This window comes from Vombatus ursinus, unplaced genomic scaffold, assembly GCF_900497805.2.
Source record: "Vombatus ursinus unplaced genomic scaffold, bare-nosed wombat genome assembly UNPS02009975.1, whole genome shotgun sequence".
In the NCBI taxonomy this organism is placed as follows: domain Eukaryota; kingdom Metazoa; phylum Chordata; class Mammalia; order Diprotodontia; family Vombatidae; genus Vombatus; species Vombatus ursinus.
Window position 1 is genome coordinate 7484726 of NW_020949753.1, and position 24412 is coordinate 7509137.

Below are 24412 nucleotides of genomic sequence, written 5' to 3' on the forward strand. Positions count from 1 at the left end.
TAGAGTCATTAACTTCTTTTGCTTGATTTTAATTTTCAGGAAGTTGGTTTTTTTTTGTTTTTTTTTTATTTTTGTAAGATGTTTTATATCTTGTGCTAATCTAGTTCTTGCTTCATTTCTCTGCGGAATTCTAGTTAACTTCATAGGCAAGCTTTGTTTTAATTTCAGGCTTTGCTTGTGGGCCTTTCTGAGTTATTTTCTTCCGGTTTGTATCTCGGATGTCACTGGTACCAAAATGACTCTTTATCGTGGGAGTCTTTTTTTGTTTATTCAGTCTTCCAGCTTTAATTCCCAAATTGGTCCTTTATATTCGTCCCAGGCTCCAAGTACTTCTGGAAGGAATGTCTTATTTGGTTCTGTTCTGTATACCTTGAGGATCTGCTACTGCTTTTTTGGGTTACCTCGGGTACTATATTCTTCAAATATCTCAGGGTTGGTTCAGGCCAGAAACCTGCAAAATTTTAGTGCACTCTAAGCACTCTGACACAGGGCAAAGTCTGATTGTTGGCCCTCTGGTCTGACCTTTGCAAGCTCCTGACCACAGTTTGTGCCTGGGCCACACATCTATAGGCTTATCTCTGATTTCAGTGTCAGTAGACTGCTGATGGCCCTCGTCCGTATCCGGTGGCTGCAGTGCTTTGCAATAGAACTGCAATGTCATCTCTGTTATGAGCTCCCTGTCCTGGTCACTGTTACAAGCCTCTGACCTGGCCCTAATCACTGATGCATGTGTCAGACTGGGCTGAGGGCAGAGCCTCACGCCAGCAGCGACAGTGCCCTTCAAGTGATCCTCTTGCTGCCGTCTGCCCCAGAACCCAGCCTCAGGTAACTCCAGGACCAGCCTGTTCCAGGGGTTCAACTCTGCAGCTACCGGATTGGCCCCTGTTCTTGCTCCCTAGCCTGGAGAACTGGTTTTCTGTTTTCTTCTAGTTCCATTCATGATCAGTACCTGGTCTTGTCAAATCTTTATTTGAGTAGTTTAGGGATCAAGCTGGGCTGCATTGCTTCCTCCCACTCCACTGTCTTGGCTGTTCTCTTCCTCATTTTAGGCTTGATGTCAGTCAGTCAGTCAGTTTTCCTAACCATTACAAAAGGCTGCCTCAAATAATGGTGGGTTCCCCCTCCTTGGAGGTCTTTAAGCAAAATCTTAATGATCATTTATCTCAGATGTAGGCTGAATAAGATCATTTTGCTGAGGCCTCTTTCCTACTCACACAATCTGTGGTTTTGAGTTTTATTGTAAGGGATTTTTTTTTAACCTGTAACATTTCTCTTTGTACTTATTTAGTTGTTATCCTCCTCTCCTGATCATCGCCTTTCCTGCAGTACCGGATAGGTACAAATAAGGCTCCCCTTCGCGGCATGTGGGGATTAGATTGCTGAGCGGTCAGATCTGGAATGGATAGTATGGGCTTTTTTGTTGCTGTCTTGGTTGTGAGATGTGGGGAGAACATCTAACTCCTGAGTGCTTCTTCTAGTGCACATCTCCTGTGTTTTGATCATCTGCTTCATTTGACGTTTTACCTTGTTTCTTGCAAGGCTTTGGACTGGAGAGAGTTGAGCTTGTTTAGAACCAGCCATGTTTCCATCTTTGCTAGCTTTGTTTTCAAAATGTGATGAGTTGGGGAAATGTAAGCTATAGGACATTGGTGCTGCTGGGTCCATTGTATAATGAACTGCTCTTGGGTTAAGGACTATGCATATCTGTTACTAGAATGTGTGAAACATAAGGAAGCAAAGGACCCAGCAATGGTATTTAGTTAAATATAGAACTGAAATTTATATAATTGTTCGAATATGTCAAAATTATTTAATATATGCATTTATTAAAATGTCATAATAAAATCCTAAGTGACTGCTTCAGTCAGTATTGATGCTCTTAAATATCTTAAGAAAATCTTTGGCAATCAGTGGAAATTAATGAGTAATAGAAGCAAATAGAGAAAGCAAATTTTTCATTGTCAATAAATATGGGGGATGTATATATAGGAATAAAATATATACAATTAACTTATTTTACATATTTTCTTTTATGAAAATCCTGTGGTTTTCATAAAATTTTTAGTATTTTTATTTAACTTTTTTTCGATCTTTTATTGCTATAGGAAGAAAAACTCTCTAACCATAATTAACTAATTATATGCCCTTACAATGTCTGTTGTCACAGCACTCCATCCTTACTAGAATCTACAAAGTAGCTATATGTTAGTACTTGATTTAAGGAAGAAACTTAATTAGTAAAATGTAGTCTCAGCTCTGTCACTGTGGCTTACAGATATGATACTTTTAGGTCTCAGTTTCCTTTTCTGCAAAATAAGAGGATTGCACAGAAGTCCTTTAAAATTCTAACATTCTTTTACAGTGAGAAGGAAGTAGTGAAATAGTTGATAAAGACTTTCCTGAGTAGTGTATGTGAAGGACTCAAGATTGGCTTAGAGGAGACAAATAGTACTAAGCTCTAACTTGGAGGAAAAAGTCATGCTTGTTTCCTAATTCTTCAAACACGACTCTATTGTGTAAGTCTGCCTCTGATTTAGATTCGTATGTTTTGGAATAGACAGAAGAAGAGGCATCAGGCTTTAGAAGAGTAGTGAACCCAAGGCTGTGTAAGCTGGATACGGCTAATTGAAAAGGACCAGACCTATCAGCAGATGCAGAAATTTGCTTGATGTCCTTCGAGATGTTCTTAATTCCAGTTCTTCCAGTCTCTCAGATGCTCAGTTTCCTCATCTCTAAAGCGAAGGGAGTCACCTTCGTGACTAGATGTTCTTTGTCTAAGAGCAAGCCTTCATGCTCATGTTCAGGGCCATTCCCTCCATGTGTATTATTGAGTAGCTACTCTGTGTCAATCCCTGGACATATGTGCTGGGGATGATACAGAGAGAAAAATGAAACAGAAAACAAAAGATCAATTCTCTAATTGAAAGCTGCCTTTGTGCTTTGTTTTTATTTCACTGTTTCTCATTAATCCTGTGCCGATACAAAATCTGCCTACACTTAACTGTTACCATTTGTTTTTGCACCAGATTTTCAGACTTTGATTATGTAACCAAAGCAAAAGCAATGAATCAAAATAGTTTAAGAAAAGTAAATTCTATTCCTGAAGTTCCTTGAACAGCAAGATAGATCTTGCTTGATTTGATTATGGAGAACAGGCCAAACAAATAAGAAAGGTAGCTATAGAATTATTTTGAATACCTTAAATTCAGTACAGGCAGATTTTTTAAAATGCTTCCCTGGCTTTACTTCTGAATCTGTTTGTATACATTCTGTTTTGAGGTGCTGACTTCATATTAAACAAACCATATTTATTCAGCTTAATTGTATGCCGTGTTAGGAGAGTTAGAGGATAGATGAAGGCAATGACAAATGACCACATGTGCCTCGTCTCCCTTCCTTTTTGCTCCTTTAACGTAGGGGTTTCAAATTATCGATTAGCCAAAGGTGGCTGTTGTTAAGTCCTTTTTGTGAGGAGGGTAAGAGCACCTACAGGAAGAAAAGCCTGGGAACAGGGGGCATATGTAAGCCAAAAATGAGAGTGAAAGTATGCTAATCATAAGTAAATCTCCATCGTCATGAGGAAACAAAATATTAATATGAATTTCACTTTTAAATGAAATTTCAGTTTTAAATAAACATGCTTTTATCAGCATCAGCATGTTGCTAATTTGGGAAAAAAGTTAATACATTGCCTTTCATGGTTTTAGCAAATAGCAATTTATTATATCCAAGATGTGCTTCATTCATAAGCTGTTATTTTAAATCATATTAAGGTGTGAAAAATATTTGCTCATGTATTCTAGGTAATATGAAAGCTATTATAATTTTGCTTTTTATCAAGATTGTGTTTCTTTGAGAAATAAGGGATTCAAGTTACTTTTTACTTGCCCATGACAGCAGGATGAGGCAAGGAACCTGAGGTCTTAACGAGATTAGTTTTTAAAGTTGTATTCATCTGCATTTGAAACCCTTAATAAATTCATAAAGCAGAATCCATGTAATTGAATAATAAAAAATATCAGCACTCTTACAAATAAATGGAGTTTTATTTATTAAGATCATTTAATTGAGCACTCACTATGTAGTAGGTTCTGTGAGGGATAAAAAAGAAGCATTCACTGCCCTTTCAGGTACTCAATCCAGTTCAAGAGGCAGGACATAAGCACAAACGCTAGATGACCACTTAGCTGGATTTGAGGATTTAGATCTAGAAGAGAGTCTGAGCTGGTCCTTTTGTAGTTGAAGAAACTAGGGCTCAGAAAGGTTCACTAACCTGCCCAGAGTCACACAGCTAGGTCCTAAATAACAAAACTGAGACTGGCACCAGTGCCCAAGGCCCAGGGCTGCTGCTGTCTACATGGCACCCCTTGATGCAGTAGATGGGGGAGGGAGTAGAATGGATCACATGACACTTCCCATGCCTTTTAACATTTAAATTCTATTAGTTCATAATTCTGAAAGTCAATAGTAGGATAAGATACCAGTAGAAAAAATGCCACAAGATAATGTGTAAGTGAATATAATTTAGATAGATGTAATAAAGGTTCATTTTCATAAACACCACTATTCCTGCCTATTTAAGCTCTGTGTATTGTATACCTTTAGATGATAGAAAATGCATGTTTCATTTTTTTTGTTCTTTATTATACAGGTTTCTGCATGTTTGTACTGAGCTTAGTGAAGAAACATTATCGTCTTCAGTTTTACATGGTGTGTATTAACCATTTTTTATGGTCACTGATTTGTTAAAGAAATAAGTATTTCAAAATTTTCTTGGCTATACTCTTGAACATTTGAACTTATGCAGTTTCAAACAGGTGCATGTACCCTTCAGCATAAGGGATAATAATTGAAGTTAGAAAAGGCCCTTTTGAACCCAACTTAATCTTTACAGATGAAATATCTGTTATGAGGTAATAAATGTACATTTAAAGCCCTTTGATTTTGGAGTTTAAATAATCTTGTAATATTAAAAGTGTTCTTTTGTTCTTTAAAATTAATGGATATTATTATTCATAACTTTAGAGATTTTACCTCTATGACCCTTTAATAAGTTAAAATTGGAAAAAGTTTATGCCATCCTTCTCTAGGAGAGATTATTTTCACATAAAGTATCTGGAGGATAGCAGAAAGTATGTACGTCTGAGTAGTACAGTTTGTTAGATTTCCAATCCTGTCAGAAGCAACATGGCATGGTGGATAGAGTGCTGGACTTGTCCATGTCACTAAGACATGGATTCAAAACCTTCGCCCTTGCACCCCGTCTTTGACATTTGCTAGCTGTGTGACCACGGGTGAATCACTTAACCTCTCTGATTCTTAGGAAGCTCTCTAATCCACTTGAGTTAAAGAGGTCTCATTCTCCCTCAGTGCAGGGAGTTTCCCACTCCATTAAAATGCCAGCATATGATTATAGATTTAGAGCTTACAAGGACGCTCAGAGGCCATCTAGTTCAACCCACTCATTTTACAGATGGGGAAATTGAGGCTCAGGAAGTGTAAGTGACTCTAGTCACACCAGTTGTAAGTGTAAGCGGTCCTCCAACGTCAGGGTCGGTGATCTTCCCAGCATTCCATGCTGTCCTCATATTGTTGTATCCAAGTCTTGGTTTTATGTACCTTTAAGCTACATGTATGCTGAACTAATTTCCTTTTTAAACTGTGAAGCTAACATGCAATTATTTAATTTAAATAGAATATTTGGTTTTGTGAATACCAAATTCTGCTACTACGTGGTGCAGTTGAAAAGAGCATCGGATTTGTAATCAGAAGTCTTTTATGCTTAATACTTTTTATACTTAATACGTGTGTGACCTTGGGTAAGTCACTGCACTTCTGAGCCTCAGTTTTTAGAGGATTAGGTGATCCTGAAGCTCCTTTCAGCTCTAAAGCTGTGATCATATTATCCAGCTAACCAATTGGTAGCATAAAGGAATAATGAAATGTAAAAAGAAGCAACTAGAGAAGTCCAAAGTGATGAATACTTTTTAGCTTCACAGGCATGCTGTTGTCCCTAGAAAAGGTCACTGAAGCAGGAAAAAAATATGATCTCTAGCTCTTGGTTGTCAGCCGGAAGCAGGTATACTGTGAATAAATGAAAATGCCAGAAATACCCCAGCTGTATTATAGTCAAACATATTATTTCTTAACTAGGTTTTTTTGAGGTAAAAGAAAAATCGTTGTTTCTATTTGGTGATAACTTCCCTTTCACTTACCTACCTTTAAGTGAAAGTGCCAAAGGTCATTGAAATTTCAAAAGAAGGAAGAATTCTAGAGCCCCTGAGAAGCCACAAACTGCAGTGATCAGCAGTGAAATCCACAGAAGAGTTTCAGACTTTAGGGGCATCTGAACCTTTTGATGGATGTTCAGTTAATTTGAATTGTTTGAAGTCAGGAAAAGTCAGCGAGGGAAAGGAAAGCCATTTTTAAGCCTGTCAGTATGCTTGGAATATAAGTACTCAGAATGTTGATCTAAATTAATTATTAATTTATTATTATTCTTAATGTTATTAATAATAATCATTAAATTAATTAGCTCACAAATAGTACCACATAATAGCTCACACTGGTATTATGGAATTAGTAATAACCTCATAAATTCCTCATTACCAATTTAACCTGATTCAGATATGTCTTTATATAGTATATCACAGTATCTACCATTTGCTTCTTTTTTAAAAAGTCCAGATGCTTTTAAATTGTATGATAAAAAGCATTTTTCTAGCTTTTTAGAAAACATATCATAACAACAGAGTTGTATTATACTGCATAAAGACAACATTAAGTACTAAAACTGATGTCAGAAATTTGAATGTGCTCATTGAAGCATCTGCTCATTATTTCCTCAGCTTTAGGTGCCTTGACCTGTGTAGCATTCACTAATTGTTATCTTGTTGCACTATTAACAGTTCGCATGGACTCATGTCACTTTGCTGATAACTGTAACTCAGTCTCATCTTGTCATCCAAAATCTGTTCGAAGGCATGATATGGTAAGGGGACCAAGAATAAATTGCTTTCTGATGGCTTCTCAAACACTAATTCTACTCTTAATTAAAATGTATTTTTATTTGAGTATTTGACAGCAAAGGACCAAATTCTTAATGGCTTGTGCTTCTAATCACTTGGAACATTATGTTATAGTACCTTCTTAAGGACCTTTTATTTAAACTCTTCTTATTCAGATTCTAACTAAATCTCAGAAATTTCCCCAAAGGGCAACAAAAAATGAGCTGAATTTTCTTAGGACTTAAAGCAGTAGTCATCCTTTAAAGTTCTAGTGGTGGAGGAGACCCTAAGGTTCTTTAAGGAAAATAAACTGGCACGTACTCTGACAACAAAGTCTTTGTGTATGGATTTATTAACTAACAGCATGTCTACCTGATGACCTAAGTTTGATCCCAAGGTAGAAAGGTCCCAGCAATTTCTTTTCTCCTTAACTTGCTTTGGTGAGCATTCATTCAAACAAAATCATGGATCATTAAAGTGTTGAAGAACTAAACAATAACATTGCATTTTTTTTCAAGTATCTTATCACTTCATGCAATGCATGCTGAATGTGGAAAGTTGCAGTTCCTATACAAAACACTTGGCCATGTGTGGTGAACAGTGAAAGAATTGCTTGTTCTTTGGATTGAATATTTATGTTGTTCAGTCATGTCTATATGGTATGTATTCTTCGATGTCAGACTGGAATTCTGGAGTTCTGATTTAATGGGTCACAATCTGTAACAGATTTGTAAAAGATAGGATAATGGAAATAAGTGTTCATTTGTGATTAAGTTACAAAGCATTTTGTGAATATTGATTATAGTTAGGTATGAGGATAATTTTCAGAAATTCAGTCTCAACAAATTTGTAAGCTCATCTTTTAAAATAGTTTATAGGTGAAAATTTAATTAACTGAAGATATTTAATTAACTAAAAAATCTTTAAAAGCAGTTTTGCAAAAAAATTTCTAATTGAATCAATAAAATTGGAATAAAACCTATGATGGGTTTTCTAAAATAAATTTTAAATTCAGGTCTTATTGAAGTTAATAAATTATTTAAGTAATCAGTCAACTTCACAGATGTATATCTAGTTAAAATAACTAATGTAAGACCTAAAAGATTTAAAAATTATAATTATGCTTCATTGTTCACTCTTTCCACTGTCATAGTGGAGGCCCTTTTGTGCCTTATTAGATGGTCTTGAAGAGTTGTGTACCCAAGAAAACTTGTTACCCTGCAGACAACTTGGTTATGAACCTTTCTGTACTTTGTTAGGCCTGTCATTAGGGTCCAGCCTTGTTTCTACCCTTGTAGAAAGTCTGTGCCACTTGGCATCTCTGCCAGAGTGAGTCTGAGTTCTATTGGCAAAGCTTAAGGGAATTGACAGTCTTACCCTCACTACAGTCTCTTCAAAACAAAACTGTTCATAATGTAGCATAGATTTCTCAACCTATCTTTTATATAGGCAATAGATTTTTTTTTCCATTTTAGCCAGTTTTTGTAAATCTAACCTGTGACTTGATTTCCCTGTATTATAACTTATCCTTATTACTTTGGCATTTAAATCTGCCCTATGCTATGATAATGCTTTTTCTATTAAAGAGATTTTAATACTTAGTATTGTCCTTCAGAGAGATTTTTTTTTAATGTTTAATGTCAGATCATGTTTAAATTGCTCTGTTAGAAAAAGTGACACCTGATTGCCTCGTGCTCTAAGAAGGAATGGAAACACCAGTATTGTTACCATTGGTTGTGAGTCATATTTTGGTAGAAGCATTTGATCAAGTCACCTGTTTTTTTCTGCTGACTTTTTTTTAAGGTTTCTTGTTCCAATCTCAAGTGTTATCTGCAATGACATTACAGCCTACCTTTTTGGATTCTTCTTTGGGAGAACTCCCTTAATTAAGGTAATGTAAAAACTCGGCCAGGCAGTTATCATACTTTTTTTTTTCCAAAAGAAAAAGCAATAACAACAAAAACTCCAAAATTAAAAATATGTTAGAAATTTTTAAATGCAACAATACTTCATGTGTCTATACATGTAAAAAAGATTGGAAGGGAGCTCATGGAAGGAGAATGCAGAGGAACGATCTTAGCTCAGAAACCGTCGTGGCATAGGGGTACTTGGAAGGAGTATTATGAAATAATGCTAGAAAAGTAGAGGAGTGCCAGACAGTAGAAGGCCTTGAATGACATGACTAGATTTGTATGTAAGAAAAATTATTCTGGCATGTCTATGCAGCAGGGATTTGGGGGAAGAGGGGAAGAAAGGAACCGTGAGAAGGGATATGGAAGTATGAATGCCAGTGATGGCCTTACTAACGGAGTAGGAGTTAGAACTGAAGAAAAAAGGATGGAGAAAGAGATATTCTGAAATTGGACTAGAAGAAGGTGGCAAGAAGTAAAGGAAAAGGAAGACTTAAAAGACAATCCCAGGTTTTGAATGTGAGAGTTTGAATGGCCACAGCAAAAAAAAAAAAAAAAAAGAAGGAAATTAGGAGGAAAGGCAGCTTTATGAGAGCATGATTATAATTTCATGTTTTTATATGTTGCACTTGTTATGCTGATGGGACATTCAAATAGAGATTTCATGTAGGAATTGTGGATCTAAAACTTAGAGAAAGATCAAGGCTGTCTTCTTTTCCCTACTGGGTGAGGCCATCCAGGAAAGGATGATGTTTATTCATTGTTATATTCCACAGTACATAGTATATATGCCTTGTGCATAGAGGTTCAATATAGTTTTGAATGTATCCTGGTAACCAGTCTACATCATTAGGACTGATTGCAAAGTAAATGTCTTTTCCCCCCTTTATTATAAAAGGTGTGTAACTTTAGACTTTAGAATTAGTTATTGATTTGTGATGGACCTTATGTAGGAATACCAAAGAATTGGCAATATAGTATCATTTATTGAATGTTGGACATGAAATTCCCAGTCTGATATACTAAGACTCTTAGAGAAAACAACTTTGTAAAACTAAGAAAATATTTTGTCCTTTTCGGAAAGTATGGTGTTATAAACCCAGCATTAAAAAAATTCAATATGTTGAATAATCCATATTTGCTGAGTATTCATTGTGATTAATTCATATCATATTGGGTATATGTTATCTATCGCTGTAACATGTGTTAATGAAAGTATGAGAAAAGAAGACCTGGGTCCTTTTATTAGGGAGGTTAGAATTCAAGGACATGAGAAACCTATGTTACAGGAACATAAAAACATAAACCAATAATTATTTGACTAGCCGTGTAAGAAATTCAATAAAAATAGTAGTAAATTATGAGTGTGGAAAATTTTAAGTAAAAGGTGGGGTTACCAGAGTAATATGAATGATGAAGCCAAGTGAGGATAAGCTGACAAGTTTTCAGGTTGCTAAGAGCCTTGGAACAGGATTTATAGATGTCTATCTTTTTAATGTCTGTTTAGTAACTTATCTTACCTTTTCTGTTTGTTTGGTGGGGGGACCGCTGTTAGCTGTCTCCTAAAAAGACTTGGGAAGGATTCATTGGAGGATTCTTTTCCACAGTTGTTTTTGGATTCATTGTGAGTATTTCCACAATTTTTGTTTCTTGACATCCTTTCATCCTTTTGCAAATTATTTTGGTTTGTCCATCTGTTCTGAATCAGAACAGATTAAACTAGAAAATGCTGGTGAGGTTATTCCAGTACTACTCTGTGTACCATATCTGGATAAAAACCAAAAGTTTGAAAGCGTGCGTAAGTAAAAACTGTGTATATTGTCCTAAATGCAGTAAGACAGAAATAGTGTCTTTTCTTAATATGGTGACCAACTGACTTGTGGTCATGTATACTATTACAGTCAGCCAAGGTGCAGAAATGTTCTATTGATTCTGATATTCGGTTGTGCACTCTGAGCCATGAATGCTGAACATTTTAGATGATTTAAAAATATTTCATTTCTACAATTGTAAGCTTTGGGTAAAAAATGCTCAAGAAATGGATATTTTGAGTATTATAGGCGAAAATTGTATAATTACTTTTGAGTCACTGTATATAAAGTTATAATTATAACTTTATATGCCAAGGAGCCTTTTTTTTTCTTAGTGTAAGGAGATTGTTGAAAATTAGCTCTAGCTGCGTCACTAGCCTCAGCATTTCTGCATCTTATTTCTTGGTATCAAATTTAAGGTTGAAGCAATAGATTTGAGACTTTTTGGTAGCTGATAATTTCATATTCACATTTGAAGATAGTAGCTTATGTTTTAAGACCTCTTACCTTGTGTTAATACTAATTAGAATGAGTGTTTATACGTGTAGAATTGGTTCCTTCCCTTTGTCTGAGAGAAGGCCAGTGCATATTTAAGTATGCTCATATGACCCCTGATGAGGTTATTTTGTTTGTCTCCAGTTTAGGCAAAGGTGTGCATAAGGATGAAACTTTGGACGCTAGGGGTGGGAGTTTAAATCCCGTTTGTGTTTTGTTTTTTTAATTTTTCCCACAGTTTGGCTTAAGATATATCAGTGAGATGAATGAAGGAAATGACTGGAAGAGAAGAAAGGGTATACTTCACCAGATAAAATATGTGATAGATCACTTTTTTATAATGCCAACTAAGTGAATCTCTTCTAGTTTCATAAGTGGAGAAGATAAAAGGGGGATAATTAATTGAAGTTTAATTGGAGCTGAGAACACTGAAATGATCTTTCATTTATACCATTGGAAAACAAGATTTTTAATCATTTTCAGTGGTTTGGTTTGGTTTTGGGGATTAGAGAGGCTGACTTCTCATTCATTGTGAAATCAATCTGTAATCCCTGTTTACGATTTTTATACTTTCCCCCGAACCTACAAAGTTTATAATCGGGACGGTGTAAACTAAATGATTTTTTCCCCTTATCTTTTTTTTTTGATACCTTTTGATTTACATTAGTGTATGTATTAGACATCTGCTATGTGCCAGGCACTGTGCTAGTGATACAAAATGAAATGGTTCCTCCTCTCAAGTTGCTGACATTCTCTTGAGGGAGACAACATACAGAATACAGACTATAAATCATTTTATACACACACAGAGAAAATATATATTTTTTATAAAATATAAACAAAATTATACTAATATGTATGATACTCATATGATCTAATGATACGCATAGACAATCTAACCTTTATCAAAAGGCTTACTTAACGATAACGTGGAGAGGATTTTCATCAACGATAGAGCATTGGTTCAGGTAGGCATGGTTTCTCCTGATTCTCTGCCTTTGCCGTGGAAGGATACCTGGTCAGCAGGGTGTGTTTAGCCTAAGGAGCCCTAGACTCCTCAGATTGCTATTGATTGACATAGTGGGAAGCTATGTACTTTTGCCTTTGTGTCGCCGGACAGTTGTCTTTTAGGAAGAAATTAGTCTGACCCTACATGGTTGCTTCCACCACACCAAGGATTCCAAGAGGTAGGAAGTGGAAAGGAAGTACCCTCCAGGCATGGGAAATGGCCCATGAAGGGCACACAGATGGGACATGGAGTATTATGTGTGCAGACAGGACAGTGTGGCTGTGCCTTTGAATATCCAATGTGGGGAATAAAGTATAAAAAGACTGGAAAGATAGAAAGGGACCAGATTCTAAAAAGATTTAAATGTCAGAAGAGTTTATATTTTATCTAAGAGGCAGTAGGGAACCAAGTCAGCAGGAATTTATTAAGCACTTACTCTGTGCCAGCCACTGTGCTAAGCCATGAGACTACAAATGTAATAAAGAACAAAACCAGCTTGTATGCTCTGATGGGGGGCGGGACAGCAGGGGCGTCTGATGGTAAAGTCTGTGGGAAGGAGGGGACCTAACGAGATGTGTTGGAGGTGGAAGCATTAAGATTTGGTCAAAGGTTGGGTATATGTGGGGGTGAATGGATTAGTTGAGTAGTGAGTAGTAAGGTTGTGAGCCTTTGACAGTAATACAGGAATTTGGAAAGATGCTTATTGGCCTGGGGAGGGGTGGAGATAATGAGTTCTGTTTTGGAAATAAAGATATTGAGGTGCCCAGAGGACATGCAATTGGAAACCACTAATACTTCATGATGTAGGTCTCAGAAGAAGGACAAGGGATATGTGTGTCTGTGTGTCAGTTGCACAGAGGCGAGAATTGAACTTATGGGAAGTGATGAGGTGACAGACAGAGAAGAGAAAGGGGTCAAGATAGAGCCTTAAAGTTTCCCCAGAGTACATCGTCTTGGCCAGATTATGTCCCTCACTTTCCCTTACCTAGTGAGTCATCCTTCATAACAGAGATTGAAGAAGGAGAAAAGTTTAACAAAACCGTTCAGCACGTTAACCACGTCTCACAATAGATATACATGTTCCACACCCGTCATTGTCCACTTCAGTCAAAAGGGGAAGAAGGGTCATTTTCTCAACTCTTCTTTGCCCCCAGATTCCCTTTGTGGTTCATCATTATTTTTTTCCATTTACTTTCTTGTGAACGGTTTGATTTTCAGAATAGTGTCACCCAGGACAGTCCTTTATACATAGCATGTCTGAAAGTGTGTGTTTGAATTTAAATTGGGAGCAAGAATTGATATGTAAAAGTGTAAATTTTCTAACTCTAGTCTTTCTGACACAAAACTGAAGGGAGGTTTTTATGATAACACTTGATATTTAATAGATATTTGTTTTGTTTTACAGGCTGCTTACTTTTTAGCAAAGTATCAATACTTTGTTTGTCCAATAGAGTACAGAAGTGAAGTCAATTCATTTGTAACTGAGTGTGAACCATCAGAACTTTTCCAACTTCAGACTTACTCTGTTCCCCCCTTATTGAAGAGAGTGTTGAGATGGGTAAGAGAAACCTAAATATAAAGTCAATTTTAGAATAATAAAGTTAGCCTTCTAATGAACTGATTTATGTAGAAAATCTCTGATACAGCATAATCTCTCCCACCCTGAGAATAGAGTGAATGGTAAACTGAATAGTAAGCTAACCAACTTTGAGGAATTAATTACCTGGAGAATTGCCTTGGGTTTTAGGTACAAATTCCAAGATACCATTTAGCTCAGATATATTTGTGTTAGAAATATTTAATAACCCTTTGTTTTTCCAGATGAGAGGAAATTCAGTAGAAGTAGGTTATGATAATTAAGAAACTGAATTAAAAATGACAAATTCAGCATATCAATCCACTAGGTCAAAGTTAGTTAATTGTAGACATGAAATACAGCAAGAACTGCTGACATTTCTCAAATAATTTTCTCTTGCAGTATTTTTTGCTGTCATTTTAAAGAATCCTAGGGGTATAACTTCACACGGGATCAGTTCTGCGTTTTGTCCTCGGTACCTTTATTTTAAGGTTATAAAAGTACAGAAGCGTCATGACGCAGAGGATAAGGCATTCATCTTGGAGTCAGAGAGATCTGAGTTCACATTCTGCTTCTGACACTTGGTGGTTGTGTGAACCTGGTCAAGTGTCTCAGCGTTTAGCGTATGCTGCAGATTGGTAGAGGGAGATTCAGCTTTCAGAATCCCCTCTACCTATAGAGGCATCAGTCTGGATGCCCCCTCAACACAAAAACAGAAACGCATGTCATGAGCCGTGCTTTGTTTTGTTTTGTTTTGTTCTTTTACATCCCAAGAGTTGTGTGGGATCATGTCCTCAATAAAATTGTGACTGACCATAGCTTCTGTTTCTTTTCCTTCAGGATACAGTGAGCTTGTATCCATTCCAGATACATAGCATTGCCCTTTCAACATTTGCATCTTTAATTGGTCCATTTGGAGGTTTCTTTGCTAGTGGATTCAAAAGGGCTTTTAAAATTAAGGTAGGTATGTGCATTCTATCTCAGAACAGAAGCTGTGATTGTGCCTGTAATTGGAATTATTGTTCCTCCCTCGGTTGTATACCCTAAACCTCTTGGAAGAAAGGCACTGTCTTTTTTTGTTTTCCTCACAGATATACTAGATAATCTGTAAGCGTTGGCTAACCTAGTGAAAGGTTGTCGTAATTGACACGTTGATTTTTTTATTCCATGTGTCAGTTCACAGTGTTAAATGCTTTCTGTATCAACAAAATTGTTCTCTAAAAGTAGCATATATGTACATTGAATGTGTTGGCAGAATTCATCCCTGCCACTTCAGTCTTTTCTAAAAAATTTTCGTGGTGACCAGGTGTGCTCTTCCAGCCGCATTTGAAGAGGAGGGCTGAAGGCTGGGGCAGAGTTGAGTGGTTTAAGGCGACAGAAGAAGTCATCCCTGTTCCAGTCTGGTGGCCTTACTACTAGACTTCATCTCTAATTATTGATTGTTTCCTGGAACAAATTTAGATTAGGGTCAGCACTAGATGTCCCATGCTGGGTCATCACAAGGTCAGCCAAGTATTCTTCCCCCCACCCCCAAATTCATCATCACTAAATGCTATAAGCTACACCGACCATTACATGTCTGGGGCACCCAGCTCCCTAATACAGGGTCAGGATTTGGTGAGTAAGTCAGTAAGGCAAATAGGATAAAATAAAAATGCCTTTTACTGGAAAACAGACATTTAATAAGGATATTAATATACCACTGAGCGCAGCTCTCTGGGTACCCAAGTTGATAGCAGCAAAAGCCCACACTGGTGTTAGTAATTCTTCAGGTCCAAAGAGCTATACTCCCCTTTTTGGAACTGGCTTATTTGGGGTTCATCACACCATGAAAGGTAGGCCTTAGCTCATTTAGCTAGTATAGGTATCTTATGTCTAATTTGGAAGTTAAAAATACTCATGTCTCTAAAGAATAATATTGTCTTATGCTGCCTCCAGTTCTGGGTGTCTGTTAGAACCTTCACCAGGGGCTTCACATAGACTTAGAATTATTACTCAGAGCCTTAGCCCAAGGCCTGTACATACATTCATCTCTAAGGCATTTATTTGCTTTATATGGCACTCATGTGCCCTTCTACTTAGGGCTAGTGTGCACCTGGCATGTAATGTTTGGTGTAGCTGGTAGAATTTGGTAATAATGGGTTTGTGGCTTGCTACCCTGGGTCCAGTGAGAGAGTGGAAAAGCAGTGACTGCATAACTGTTCCCTGCGACTGAAAAGCTGGTGACTGAACTGATGGGGACCCAGTTGGTTGACCTTGTGATGTGCTGGGAGTTTGCTGGAAATTGGCCACCAGCCCTTAAGGACCTTACAGTGTAGGAAAAGAGACCAGACCTGGATACACCCACAAGCTAAGTACCAGGCGAATGGTGCCAGCAAAATACTGCAGGATCTCAGAGTGGGGAGAGGGTTCTTTGAGCAGAGAGAAATTATTTTGTGATTACAAGAACTCAGGGGACAATGGTGGAAACTTCACAAAATTCTGCAGTTGCCAAATTGACCTCTGTGTAGCTCATGTAAGCTCTGAGCATCATTATCCTACCTCCTACTCTCCCAAGTAAGTCTCGGGTCCCAGATCAGTCCTTCTTCTCGCAGGGTCCTAGTGGTGCCTCAGTGGAATTGGAGTGTCAACTAAGAATCATTGTAGCCAGCCAGCCTGGAGTAGTTTTTAGAAACGGGGATTTCCTGGTTGGTACAAAACATCACCCCAACATCGGTGACACTCACTCTCCCACTGATCCATGCAGGGAAAGAGGCTCGAGGTCAGAGAGCACAGGTGGCAGAGCAGTAGCTCCCAGCCCATTATTGCTGAAGCTCTGTTCTCCCAATCAAGGGCTTCAGAAGTTTCCTTTAGACGTGGTGCAGTGCGGAGCTGGGATGCTCCTAGGACACCAGGGGGCAGGGGAGAAATTCACATTCCTCCTGAAACACCGAGCTAAATTTCTTGAGGTCCTCCTCTGGCCAAAGTGTATGCGGGGGTGGGGGAGCGTGAAGCCTATTCTCTGTTCCCTCCCCTCCTCACCATACAATCCTTTCTAAGGGGGGTTAGCGAGAATGCTGCACTTGCTCCTGTCTGTGGAGTAACTGGCTCTAATCGTGCTTGATTATTTTACAGACATCCCCTGAAGCATGATTAAGTTTCTTAGGTCTATCTTTTCCTCTGGAACATCATTCTCATTCCAAGAACTTTTCACATTTACTCTATGAAATTGATAGCTTGGGCATTTTATCACATACTTGAATAAATCAATCAATTCCACTCTTAGCTCAGTGCTCCTGAATTTCTACACCTCATTGCCCCACAGTGATGATGGACCATGTAACTGGAAAGAGTTGGGGAGGTTTTGGCCAATTTTCCACATTGAATTCATTTATGATTGTGATCTATTTGTATAGACTTTTCCAAGAATTGAAAAGGTAGTAAGCTTTCAGTACTGAAAAAAATTAGTTTTACATTTGGCAGAAAATCACAACTATACCATTTTTTCTTATCCTACACAAACTGAAGTACCAGAAAATCTGGTGCATATCTAAGGATGTGACTAATTGTTATTTGTGTAAATTTTTTTTGTTCGGAAGGATTTTGCAAACACTATTCCTGGACATGGAGGAATAATGGACAGATTTGACTGTCAGTATTTGATGGCAACTTTTGTGCACGTGTATATTACCAGTTTCATAAGGTACAAACTTGTGTTTACTTGTAGTATTATGTTAGATTATTTTATTTTTTGCATGTGATGTTCTTAAAGATATCATTTTAAAATTCTTTAACCACTGGGTGCAGTCTTTAATAAACTTGGGAGAAGGGTACAATTAGCATGGTACTTTATATAGGAACAATCTTAATGAAGGTTTCTAGTTTCTCAACTTTTGTCATTTGTTTGGGATGGAAAGGGAAGAACATTATTACTGCCAACACTCAGCTCACTTGCCATTAAATATGGCATTGTGTAATAGGGAAAGATTGTACCTCTTTGTACATTCAGTTTTATTTTTCTAGTGCTGTTTTTTATTGTAGTAGAATCCATGTATTATATTAGTGTTGAGTGTTGACTAATTTTAGAGGTATTTAGTATTCATTTGACATTTTATTTGCTTAGTTATATTTGAATTGATGTAGTTTATATGGACATTATATTGTAGATTTATTACTTTTTTGAATAACTTGAATCAATAAAATTTTTTAGACAACCATATTGACAATAAAAACAACAAAAATCATATGATTACTTAAATTAAATGCAGAAAAAATGTGACAAAATACAATACTCATTCCTATTTAAAACACTAGAAAACATAGGAGTAATTTGAGCTTTCCTTAAAATGATCTGTAGTATCTAAAAGCAAGAGCAGGCATTAGCTATAGAGGGAGGGGACGACTTAGAAGCCTTTTGTATGTAAGAGCAAGTGAAACGCTGATATCCATTATCACCATTAGTATTTAGTATTGTACTGGAAATGCTAACTATAGCAATTAGACAAGAAAATTAAATTAAAGGGATAAGCCTAGACAAAGAAGAAACAAAAATTGTGACTTTTTGCAGATGATACGAGAATCTTAGAGAGTCAGCTAAAAACCTAACTGAACAATTAACAGTTTCAAGCAAAGTTGCAAGATAAAATTTAAACCCACACAGATCACCCACATTTTGTATATTTTATAAACAGAATAAGTCAAGATAGAAAGAGAAATCCCATTTAAAATAACTACAGAATAAAATAAATACAAATAAAATACTTTAGAGTTAACCTGCCAATATACTCAGAGGAGCTTTACAAATACAGTTACAAAATACTGGTTTACACAAAGGCAGATCTACATAATTAGAGAAATAGTTGCTCGTGGGTAGGCTGGGCCAATATAATAAAAATTGTGATACTCCCTGAATTAATTGACTTCAGTGCCATACCAATCAGACTATCATTATAGAGCTAGAAAAAAATCATAACATTCATCTGGAAGAAAAAAAAAGATGTGGAAAATATCAAAGGAACCAATGGAAGAAAAGTGGAAAGAAAGAGAGCCAGCAGACCTAATTTCAAACTGTGCTACACAGCCACAATTGTCAAAACATTTTGAAACTAAGCAAGAAATAGAAGAGGTTGATCAGTGGAATATATTAGGCACACAATATAAACTAGAGGTTAATAAATCCCCAAATCCTAGCTATGGGAGCAAAAAATGTTGGGAAAACCGGCAAATGGTATGGCAGAAACTATGCATAGATGAGCATCACCCCCAATACAAGGAAAAGATCCAAACAGGCACATGATTTAGACATCATAAGTATATTGGAAGCATGGGAGAATCTGTCAGCTTTATGAAGCCCATGGGCCTGGGGAGAGGAATAGGGTCTGACCCAGAGTCTCAGAGCCCTACTGCCTTCACCTGAAGCCAGAACCATTCATAACCTTGACAAATTGTAAACTGCATCTTTTTTCTTTTATCACCAGGGGCCCAAATCCCAGCAAAGTACTTCAGCAACTGTTAGTGCTTCAGCCAGAGCAACAGTTGAATATCTACAAAACCCTGAAATCTCATCTCGTTGAGAAAGGACTCCTCCAGCCATCCCTGAAGTTATAGCTGGATCCATGAGGAACTTTAAGCAATTCTGTAGAAAAGCACTGACATATATTTTGCACCTGTCTAGAAAAAATGATTTAATATGCAGTAAATTGAGGTTTTTAAAGACATGAATGTTACTTCTCTAAAATTACTGTGAATATTTAATAAACATTTGATCCAAGTATGAAATATATAACAAATTGCTTGCAAAACTATCCTGTATTTTTTCTAGTGTATCTCATGATGTTGACAAGACATCCCACTCCTTATCTACAGGGTTTCAGAATGGAAGAACTCAAACATTCTCAAATGTATAAATTAAGGAAATGTTAAGGTTGTCCTAGATATATCCCTTGGCCAAGTATTTGTCCATGCGATTCAAAACAGCCCTTTTAGCTAAAGGTTTTATAGTACAGTAGAAAATCCACTTAACCAGTAGATTCTCGTTGTTTTATTCTATTTTCTCAAGGATAACTGTGTGACTAAGGCATGAATATACTTAGTATAGCTGAAAAGAATAAAATCATTTGTCAGGCAAAAGGGTATTTTTTTTTAAAGATGAGGGTAAAATAAAGAGACTAATCTGCATATCAGACAATTGGCCAGCATTTAACTCTTTCTAATTAAATTGTATGTAACGTTCTCTAGGATCATCAGTGTGACTGAAGGACAATATGAAGAGCGTTCTGTTCTGCCTGAGGTACCCACTGTCAAACACTCCTTTGGGGAAATGGATTCAGAACAGTCACAGGTCCAAAACAAAAGACCCCAGTTTAGTTAGTAGACATATGGCAGGATATTTGCGGTAAGCTGTTTAGACTTAAGGCCATTTCAGTTTCCTTTCCTTGACTGTATTGGCCTCATCAGAGATGCTGACACCACTGTGGCACCAGGGGCTGCTTCTACACCATTGGCTTATATCGTGATCTATCTTTAAAGTCGTGAGTAAATCATTGAACTTGAGGAAGGAGACTTTGATCGAGAACAGAAAGTCCAAGAAGGCCAAGCCTTTGCTTTGGTTTACTGGAGACCTGAACCTAATTACATTTGTCATAAATGGATCTAAACAAACTACTGATGGTGTAGAAATTCTCACTCTTTATTTAGTTTACTGGTTGGAACTAACACTTGAAGAAATTTAGTGCTCCTGGATTAAACTACATAGGGAATGACAGATGTATCTGTAAAGAACATTACACCAACAAGAACAGTCAATATTTTTGTTTATGTCAGAATTAAATTCCAATCACTTTTGAATATGTAATGTGAGAAGTTTCTTTTAGCCTTAGGCACTATGTAAGTATTCTGTAAATAGCCTGGAAACATGAGAAATGGTTGAATGGAGAGCTGAGAATTCTACTGCTTAGTCCTACATTCATTTGGTTATCATTTGTTATTGAATGAGTACAATCAGCAATATCTCATTGTGCTTTTCAATAAAAATCTCGAAATGGCATTGGAAGATTCTTTGATGAGTTTCAGAATTAGGCTGCTTTATCATTTGTCTGTTTTTGCTCTTTATATTTGTCCCATCAATCACTAATAGCAAATCATAAAAGCACTTTGGGCATATGTAAACACGGATGACATGTGGTGGATTTTATAAAGTAAATATGTATATGTGTATGTATATGCATGCGTATGTGTATCAGGAAGCTTGTTAGGTATGTTTTAATTGGCTGTCTCATACACATGTGCATTTTGTATAGAAAAAAAAATCTAAATTTGGGAAAAATTTAAAACAGGCCATTAAATGATTGCTAGATATAATGGAACAATTAGAAGAATCTAAAGAAATAGCTATCTTGTAAACAATGAAATGCATTATAAAATATAAGCCTATAATGGCCTTTTTGGTTACAGATAAGACTTCAAATTGGGTGTACATTCTATATGTAAAAACAGTCTTAATTTTTATTTTAACAGAGTTATAAAGATTTCACTTTTTTTAGAGTAATTTTATAGCATGTATCTTAAAATAGAGTCTATTTTAACAAATGCAACCTACCCAAGTGGGTCATTTTTATATTTACACTGTGAAGAGATATTTCAAGATAGTAATTGTGATGGTAAGAACAAAGCCAGCATCTTCTTTTTCAGCCATAATAATGGCCAATTATTCTAAATTTAACTTTTAAAAAAAGTATTCTAGTTATTGCTTTCTGCTCTTACATTTGCTGGTTTACTTTTTAATCCATGGAAGGTAGAAAACGTCCTTCCTTTTAGTGATTTTTTTGCCCCCCCCATTGGTTGGTTCATAGGTAAGTGTTTTCTGTTTAAGAATGCAATCAATAAACGGGGCGGAGGGTGGGGAAAGAGAGATCTGCTTTTCCATTGATGGCTTCTCTTCACTTACATTTCAGTTTTTGCAAGGATGTCAATGTAGATACTTTATACAGGTGCCAGTTTATTGTGTGTATTCAAATTGGTTGCCTAAATCTACTAAAGCTGGGTTGAGGGAAAAATAAAACTTAAAACTCCATTATAGACTCTTGTAGTTTTCTCCTCTTAGTTGGATAGAAACGTCCTTAATAAATGTATCTGCACCGTGAAAAATTATTTCAATTTGCAAATGTTACTCATGTGTCTGATAAGGGACTTGAGGGAAAATGTAAAATGCGTGGTAGCAGTTAATCACCCCAAATAACCTGATAGTTGCCTATGTTTCAGGAATCATTTGAAGGCACACAGAAATATGATATCCCAAATCATGGTATAAGCCATTCCACTTTAGACATTTGGTCAGAGGGTATGAGCAGTTTGAAGAGAGAGATGTAGATGCTATCAGCCCCTTGCAGAGGAGGGGACTAGGGGGAGGAAGCCAGGATATTGAGGGCTTCGGAAGCCAAGCAGGATTTTATAGTTACTCCTGGAGAAGACGGAGCCCCTGGACTTGACTGAATGGGTGGGATGGGGAGGTGAGGGTGGGGGAGCGTGAAATGGTGACATTTCAGCTTTGGTGGCTGAGGAGCATGGGCTGGAGTTGGGGGAGGACAGGGCAGGATGACACTGTCAGGCCGTTGCAGTAGTCCGGGCGCTGATGGCCTGCACCAGAGTGGTAGTATCATCAAAGAGCCTGGTGTACTAAGGTCTATGGGGTCATGAAGAGTCAGACGTGATTGAATGATTGAACAAAACAAATATATAAATCATGTCTATGGTATGTGTGTATATACACAATTCATTCAATAGGGAATATCCAGGCTCAGGAACATTTTGTAGAGGTATACCCTTTTGCTTGATTCAGAGGGCAACAGAGGAGTGCTGGATGGGAAGAAAAGAGACTTTCTTCTTCCTCTACCCATTGACCGTGACATTTGAACCACTGGAAATTTAGGAGCCAATGCATCCAGACACAAGTAGAGGCACAGACTTGAGGACAGACAGATGCAGGGAAGAGGACCTTTATATGACACATAAGGGAAGTGGCAGGTTCGGGGAGGGTGGCAGATGCCATGTGGCAGAAATGAGTAAAGACTATAGACTTGAAAAAGGACAGTACCAGAGGGTGGGTTACTCTTTACCACGTCCTTTGTACTCTTCCCATGCGTTTATGGGAGATTATACTTGTTAGGTTTGGGGAGACTATGTTTAACACCAATTGTCGTCATATCATTTTAGTAAATGCTTTTTTCTAAAAGCTAATTAAGTCTAATTTTAATTAGATTGTTAATGTGAGGCACATCAGTACAGTTTCATAAACAACTGTAACAAGAGTAGCCTGAGTCACAACTCTCTGGGTAACCTAACCCATGAGTGTGAGTGTAACCTGGGGGAGCAGCTCAGATGGGCTCTTACGTTAAAAACAAACAAACAAACAAACAACCATTTTGGACTTCAGAACACTGATCAATTTAGTGCCTAACCATAGATCTAGAGATCTGATAATGATTGACAGAGGTAATGCATTCTAGCTGAAGGAGGAGGCTTGCTTTTTCAAGCATGGTCAATGTGTGAATTTGTTTTTCTTGATTATGCCTATTATAAGGGAAGATGTGTATTTTGGGGAATTTGTTGGGTAGGGGGAGCTGTTGATCGTGAGGGCAGAAAGAGAAAAAGAAGAAGAGGAAGAAAAGATCATTACTGACAAGGAAATTGAGAAGGAAACAGGCAAGCCACCTTTGAAACTAATGTGTTGAATATGTGCTTTTTAAAATGTGCACTACATGTACTATATATACACACACACTATATAGGTGTTGAATATATACACTTTTAAAAAGCAAGCCATACATGGAATATAATATCCCAGAGGGCAAGGAAATAGGATTACAACCAAGAATCACCTACCCAGTAAAACTGAGTCTAATCCTTCAGGGGAAAAAATGGAAATTCAGTGAAATAGAGGACTTCTACGCATTCTTGATGAAAAGACCAGAGCTGAATAGAAAATTTGACTTTCAAATACAAGACTCAAGTGAAACATGAAGAGGTAAACAGGAAAGAGAAATCATAAGAGACTTAGTAAGGTTGGACTGTTTACTTTCCTGCATGGAAAGATGATATATTTAACTCATGAGACTTTTATCAATATTAGGGTAGTTGGAGGAAAAAATTATATGTGTATATATATAGATAGATAGATAGATATAGATAGAGGGCACAGGGTGAGTTGAAGATGAAGGGTGATATCTGGAGTGAGAGAAGATTATACTGGGAGAAGGAGAAAGGGAAAGGTAGAATGGAGTAAAGTGTCTCACATAAAACGCAAGAAAAAGCTTTTACAATGGAGGGGAAATGGGAAGGTGAGAGGGAATGAGTGAATCTTATTCTTATAGGATATGGTTTAAGGAGGGAATAACATACACACTCAGTTGGGTATGGAAATTTATCTTACCCTTCAGGAAAATAGGGGGGAGGGGGACAAGAGAACAGGGGGATGATAGAAGGGAGGGCAGATTGGGGGAGGGGGTAATCAGAAGCAAACACTTCTGAGGAGGGACAGGGTCAAAAGAGAATAGAATAAATGGGGGGCAGGATAGGATTGAGGGAAATATACTTAGTTTTTCATAACATGACTACTATGGAAGTGTTTT

General features: G+C 37.1%; 1 protein-coding gene across 2 annotated transcripts in view; it reads left to right on the plus strand.

The window, feature by feature from the left end:
- CDS1 (CDP-diacylglycerol synthase 1) overlaps positions 1-20843 on the plus strand; it is a 74721-nt gene extending 53878 nt beyond the window's left edge. For both annotated transcript variants that reach the window (XM_027853365.1, XM_027853366.1), the window contains exons 6-13: positions 4652-4710; positions 6909-6991; positions 8811-8898; positions 10473-10541; positions 13638-13790; positions 14649-14768; positions 17387-17490; positions 19265-20843. In XM_027853365.1, the coding sequence (XP_027709166.1) occupies positions 4652-4710; positions 6909-6991; positions 8811-8898; positions 10473-10541; positions 13638-13790; positions 14649-14768; positions 17387-17490; positions 19265-19394 (806 nt within the window). In that variant the 3' untranslated portion in view covers positions 19395-20843. The remainder of the gene's footprint in view (positions 1-4651; positions 4711-6908; positions 6992-8810; positions 8899-10472; positions 10542-13637; positions 13791-14648; positions 14769-17386; positions 17491-19264) is intronic.
- The last annotated feature ends 3569 nt before the right edge of the window (positions 20844-24412 follow it).